Consider the following 6,575-nt stretch of genomic DNA (forward strand, 5'->3'; position numbering starts at 1 on the left):
GCAAGCTAGGGTCTAACCAATTTGCTTGTACCGTTCTATGTGGTTGTTGGGCAACTTGGTCAGAGAGAAATGCTAGAAGTCATGGTGAGAATGAATGTTCAGTGCAAGTTTCTATACTGTGGGCGCTGGAAAGTGCCGTTGATCTAACAATCGTAGGGAAAGAGTCTAGACCTACGGTGACCGTGCATACAGTTTTATGGCAACCACCAGAGAAGAGAACTCTTAAGATCAATGTGGACGCTTCATTCTTTGAGTACATTCTTTGAGTACCAATTTGCAACAGATGCTCAAATTATGGAATTGTGTTGTTTTCTTAATATACTACTACATTATTGTGGAATGTGCAACTCTGAAATTTCAGAGAGATCGGCCTTCGCAGTTGTTTGCCATGAGATCAATGAGCTTATGGGAGGTTTTAATAGTTGTGTTCTTAATTTTGTGCATAGGGAAGCCAATGAAGCTGCTCACCGATGTGCAAAGCAAGCCACAAAGGATAGAAGGAGATGTCTTGGGATTAATTACATGCCTTCTTTCCTAGCTGATTGTACTCGGTTTCGTTGTAATCCTCCTACTTGAGTAAATACAAGCTCTTGAGTTGCCAAAAAAAAACATACTACATGGTATGATTCGACACAATTTTTTTACCCGTACAACAGCTTTGAATGATGTGACTTTTCAAGTTTTTATCGGATAGGACGTTCGGCGCGATTTTAAGCTATGGTGCGTCCGCCGTCGACGCAGATGACTTGGCCGGTGATGTAGGACGCCGCTGGCATGCAGAGGAAGGCCACCACCGATGCCACCTCCTCCGTCTGGCCCAGTCGCTGCATCGGCAGCTGCGTGGCCTGGCTCTTCACAATCTCCGGGTCCCTCGTTATCTGCTCGACGCACATCGCAAAAACGAAATCGAAGTTACAGCCGTTATTAAGGAGTTTCTCCAGGAAGATCACAGCTACATAAAGGGATCAAATACCATGTCTTTGGCGATGTCAGTGTTGATGCCGCCCGGCGCGACGCAGTTGACGCGTATGCCGTCGCCGGCCCACTCGGCGGCAAGGCTCCGAGTGAGCTGGTTCATCGCCCCCTTGGTCATGGAGTAGACGGCGAGGCCCGGGAAGCCGACGAAGCCGGCGATGGAGGAGATGTGGACGACGCTGCTCGCCCCTCCACCGGCCGAGCGGAGGAGGAGCGGGTGCGCCAGCTGCTCGAGGTGGAAGCACGACTCGATGTTGGTGGCCATCACCAGCGCGTAGTCCTCGCCGGTGCACTCCGTCGCCGCCTTCACCATGGACTGCCCCGCGTTGTTCACCAGGATGTCCAGCTTGCCGCCCAGGGTTCGCTTCACCGTATCCATGAGCTTCTCCCTCTCGGCGCGCACGGACACGTCGCAGACGGAGACGGTGACCCGGAGGTTCTTGCCCTCCCACTGCCGCCGGCACTCCTCCAGCTCCGCCGCGTTCCGGGAGCACGTGTGCACCCGAGCCCCGAGCCCGGCCAGCTCCTCCACGATCGCATGCCTGTTGATCCATACCGCACCATGCAAGTACATACGCATTAGTTCTGTAATAACGTATAACACCCATGTAATAATAGCATAAATGGTATTCACTCAGAGGAAAGTACGTACCCGATCCCTTTGCTGCCGCCGGTAACGAGCGCCGTGGAGCCGGCAAGACTCCATCTCCCCTCAACGGTCCGGCATGCGGCGGTGGCGGCCATGGATTCTCCTCTCCGGCCTACTGGCGGTCGATCGATATCTAGCTCCACGTGTGTGTGCGTGTCTACGTGTAACTATGTTGACAGCTGCTACTGATACGAATTGAGAGACATCTCCGTGCTAGCTTATTTATAGTATACGAGTACTTAGCTAGCGTGTACGTGATGGATGACGGATAGGAGGTGCAGAAGTCGTCGCTGATAATTAACTAAGACCTAGCTGTTTGCCTGTTCGAGAACTCTGACGGCCAGATATGAAGGGATACGCAGCACTACAGGACGGCCGACCACTACAAGCTGGCCGTCCAGCCAACAAACTGTCGGTTTGTTCGAAGCGATGATCGCCGGCCGGCATGCAATTTCATGCTGCTGGCCATTGGCCATTGTCCATGGAAAAGCATACAGTATATGAAAGAAGAGATTTTTTGCCGTACATCCTACTACTACACAATATAATATGTGTTTTTTTCGCAGGAATATGTGTTGTATTAGTTGATTCAGTGATTTGTATGAATCAGTCAGATTTTGGCTCAAAAGACATATTGGTAGTTCTCTAGTAAGGGTAGATTTGTCGTCTCCGAGATTCAGTCGTAACGATTTCATCTAATACTACAACACAATTTGGATACTCCGTGATTGTACTTGAATTCGGTTGGCCGAGGCTTCTGAGTAATAACCTTTAAGCTTAGCCCAAGCTAATAAAATTCCAACTTTCAGGCGAGAAAACTTCAATATGGACTGTGCGACATAAATCTGAAGAAAAAAAACTTCTTCCTATTCATAACAGTCGTTGTCTTGCACATTGCCAATTGCGATTGTCTGATGCATATACAGCTTTTCCCGAATAATGTCTATACCACAGCTGCAATTGTGATACCCGTTTTGAATTTCGTTTTCTAAACACATATAAGGACATGGTATTAAAATACTACACCTATAAACGTACATACAGTCAGAGTTGCTTATGTTAACTTTAGTCATGTTCAGGACACGTTTAGAGCATGAGCGTACGTGTCCTTGTCTCATTTTGCTCGAGGGGTTATCCAGTGAAACTGCCAATGATTGATCAAATTATAAGTCTCCACGACAGGACTAGAAAAGTATAGCGATCATGATGACGAGTATTATATAAGATTTTTGCAACATAAAAGTCCACACTGTATATATCGGTACGGATGACGAGAGCACCACTCATAAAGGCAAGTTCAGTTTTCGTCTTCTTCTAGAATACACTGTTACACCGGTTGGATTGTAATTTTCTGCAGTTATACAGAAAAGTTGGCAAGTAGTCTAACATTGTTGTGTAACCACTGACGAAGTTACGTATTAGCAAAATTGGCTATGCCCCGCCCAGGCTATAGGAAATGTGGTGAAGACTGATAGTAAATTTGGCCACTAGAATAAAAATTTGGCCATTAGCAAAATTTGAACCGGTCGAACCCCAGCTGCATGATTAGCGAGTCGTCAACCGTCTGATTTGCCAGCTGGCCCATCTCCCTTGTTGACTTCGTCTTCCATCATCGCGAGATCCTTGAAATCCCACCCTTCCCTGTGAGTAGTTCCTGCACCACCGCTCGTCCCCGCCGGCTGCAGACCTCGCGATAGGTCGTGCCTCGCCCCCCTTTAGATCGCAGTTGGCCGCCTCCGCCCCGCCGGCGGTCGTCGCTCCAACAGGACGTCGTCGCTCCTCGTTTCAAAAACAACGCAAAAGATAGCCGACACATCTCATGTTTCAGCACCTAGCCTCGCCGTCTCTATAGCGCGCCCGTCGCAGCACCACCGTGTTGCCGGCCGCAGCTCACGCCGTCGTCTCCTCATACCATTGGCGTTCCCCTGGTTGAAGCTTTCTCCACATGTCAAAGCTTTTTCGTCATTGCCGCTTGAAGCTTTTCCTCCCGCTGGTTGAAGCTTTTCCATCACTGCTTGAAGCTTTTTTTACCATTGAAGCTTTTTTCTTGCGGTGGAAGATTTTTCCTCATGCCACTTGAAGCTTTTCCTCTAGCTGGATGAAGCTTTTACACAGCCGGTTGAAGCTTTTTCCAAAACAGTTGAAGCATTTTCTCTCCGATGGAAGCTTTTTTCCCATGCCGCCTTGAAGCTTTTTCCACATTCGACACTTACTAGTTCCAGCAAAATAAAATGCCGCTTGTAGCTCACGTATGCACCAGTTGTAGCATTTTTTTTCTCTGGTTCCATCATTCTCCGCACCAGATGCAGTATTTGCGACCACCGTGTCCCAGCCATAGCACAACCAGCGGCGGCGGCCAGCGGCTAGCAGTCAGGCAGTCCCCCTGGCTCATGAAGCACACGGCCGGCAGCAGCACTGGTAGGCAGCAACACGGGGGAAAGGAAGAAGAACGGCCAAGGGAAATAATGTGTCAGGAGGTAGGGGATGAAGGCAGCAGTTAGGGAAAAAGATAAGGGAGGAGGGGTGGTCCACGTGGGGCCCAACAAAAACAGGAGTCTCGTGCGGGGTGCGGCTTCGGCGGGCGCGGGGCGCCAGCGTGGCTCGCGACCGGCCGAAGGTTCGGCCGGTGCCCCGGTGTGAAATGTTTACCTGAAAAGAATGGGTTTTCCTTTGTACCGGTCTGTCCAGATTTGCTACTGTAGCTCCGCCACTGTGTGTAACGACATTCAAAGTATGAAGACGTAAGCGCTTACCGATACGTAATATGTAGCCTAAACGTTAGTTTCATGATCAATTGCACCGTTCAACAATTTCCGTTTTCTCTCATAAATAGCAAGAGGCAATCTTGGACGCACCACGCTCCCACGTATTTTGCCCCCCCCCCCCATTGGCACCTCTATATGATGGTGGCCAGTGTTTAGGATGGTTGCATCTGTCCGTCGAATAATTCTTCCTCAAGCCTTCACATCTAGACGGGTTGTCCGTGGCAGCGTCGATGGTTCATGGGCATAGATTCTTACCCTTCGTTCTGGATGGTGAGACTAGGTTTTGCAGAGTTTGTCAGCGCAACAGTGACTTTTCTTCATAGTTGGATCCTCCAACCTTAACTCCATCATGTTGGTGCGCCCTCTGATGGCGTGAGGCCTGCAAGATGGCGAAGGTCGAGCTATTGGATCAACACAACCTGCCATTGTGACGATTTCTTCTCTAAGGCGATGATCTAGTGGGACCACCGTGGCCTTGAAGAATTTCTATCAGTGATTAAATAATGTTTTGATGTCTTCGATGGTGGAACGGCTTGTGGCGGCACATGACCACATGTTTGGGAGGATGAAGATGGTCGGCCTAGATGTTTCAATGTACTCCCCACGTTCCAAAATAAATGATGTTTTGGTACCAAAACGTCGTATATTTAGGAACGGAGGGAGTAATCCTTTTGTTTTCTAGAGTTGTTTGCACCGTTGGTTTAGTAAATAGATTTGACCTTTTTTTCTAGAGGAAAAAAAATCAGTTGCACCGTTCTTTATGATATACTCTTCCAAATGTTATGAACAATTTCATGTTTGTAAAACATCGTTATCCAAAAATAATTGTACGGCATCCCTAGCTAGATTGTGACAAATTTCGGAGTAACTGTTATTTTTTACCAAGAAAGGAACATGCATGTGGATGGAACTGGGTCAGTCAAGCAAGGTAGAAGAAAAACAAACAATAAATAAATTCAGAGAAATATATTTTTTCAAACAAGGCAAAAGATTTGCCTTGTATATTAATTAAGAGAGGAAAAGAGTTCTACAAGTGTCCATACAACACCGCATGACAATTACTCGCGTATTATGATTTCCCTTAGTTTCTTTGCACCCGCGGCGACCCATAACATCGCTTCCTCGAGGATGATGTTGAGGACGATCGGTGGCGGTGCACTTTTATGTCGAAAGACCCTGACATTCCTTTCGTTCCAAATATCCCAAGAGACAAGCATGGTGAGAGAAGTCATGGCCTTGCGTGATGGAATATCCATGCCGGTTCTTCTATCCCAACACTCTTCAACGGACCCCGCCAAGTGCCATGTAGATATATCCACATGTTCAAGGCCAAGTTTTGCAACCAGCATGCTCCAGAGTCTAATGGTGTAACGACATTTGAAGAAGAGATGTGGCCCGGTCTCGGGCTCTCGTTTGCAAAGTGGGCATAAGCCACAATTTTCCCATCCACGCTTAGCAAGTCTGTCGCGGTCCAAATTTTGTCCTGAAGGGCCAACCAAGCAAAGAACTTGACCTTTGGTGGTGCCCAATTCTTCCATATCATGCGGTCCAAGGGGGATATGACCAAACCCAAGAATTGGGCTCTATAAGCTGAGGCCGCGGAGTAAACCCCATCATTTTTATGTTTCCACACAATCACATCATCTGCAAGCTCATCAAGATGGAAATCATGCACGAGCATCCAAAGCGTGAAGAAATTCTCGGATGTGGTGGACGGTGACAATATCTGGGGGCTTTATCTTGAGGATCCATGCGTTGTTCTTTAAGGCTTCCCTCACCTTCCATGTTTTCCTCGTCGAGGCCTCATAAATAAGGGAGCGATGTCTTTTGGTTTACGGCCAAGCAGCCAAGGGGAGTTCCAGAAAGGCGTTCTCGCTCCGTTCCCCACATTGATGGTGGTGGAGGCGAAATAATCATAAGAAAAACAAAGGAAGCTAGGAATATTGAGTTGACCCGAGAGATTTGCTTGATCGTCCTTGTCATTAGAAATGTTCTTCAGCTTTTCCTGCAGTATCTTCTAGGACGTGGAGAATCTGGTTAAATATAACATGAACCCGGTCAAATAGTATTAAAGTTTCCAGAATTGTTAGGTCCATAAGTATATACACATAGGGAAATAGAGTAAATAGAAAAATAAATTCCACTTTTGAAGCAATGCAACAAGGCCAACCACTAAGTCATCTCCA

At 47.7% G+C, this 6,575-nt stretch overlaps 1 protein-coding gene across 1 annotated transcript; it reads right to left on the reverse strand.

Annotated features, from left to right (window-relative positions):
- Nucleotides 1-473: 473 nt before the first annotated feature.
- On the reverse strand, nucleotides 474-1,810 carry LOC125530023 (noroxomaritidine/norcraugsodine reductase). Its single transcript, XM_048694431.2, has 3 exons — nucleotides 1,628-1,810; nucleotides 974-1,517; nucleotides 474-878 (listed from the first exon to the last, which is right to left on the reverse strand). Exons 1-3 carry the CDS (start codon nucleotides 1,717-1,719, stop codon nucleotides 711-713), a joined length of 804 nt encoding a protein of 267 aa, XP_048550388.2. The 5' UTR covers nucleotides 1,720-1,810; the 3' UTR covers nucleotides 474-710.
- Nucleotides 1,811-6,575: the final 4,765 nt, after the last annotated feature.

Source organism: Triticum urartu, chromosome 2A (assembly GCF_056163025.1).
Source record: "Triticum urartu cultivar PI428250 chromosome 2A, HENAU_Tu73, whole genome shotgun sequence".
In the NCBI taxonomy this organism is placed as follows: Eukaryota; Viridiplantae; Streptophyta; class Magnoliopsida; order Poales; family Poaceae; genus Triticum; species Triticum urartu.

Excerpts from the sequence above, each read along its gene's own strand:
- LOC125530023 (XM_048694431.2), bottom strand. The coding sequence starts at position 1,719 with ATGGCCGCCACCGCCGCATGCCGGACCGTTGAGGGGAGATGGAGTCTT. Across the intron at positions 1,518-1,627 it reads GGCGGCAGCAAAGGGATCGG|GCATGCGATCGTGGAGGAGC; the intron begins GTACGTACTTTC and ends ATGGATCAACAG. Across the intron at positions 879-973 it reads CTGACATCGCCAAAGACATG|ATAACGAGGGACCCGGAGAT; the intron begins GTATTTGATCCC and ends TGCGTCGAGCAG.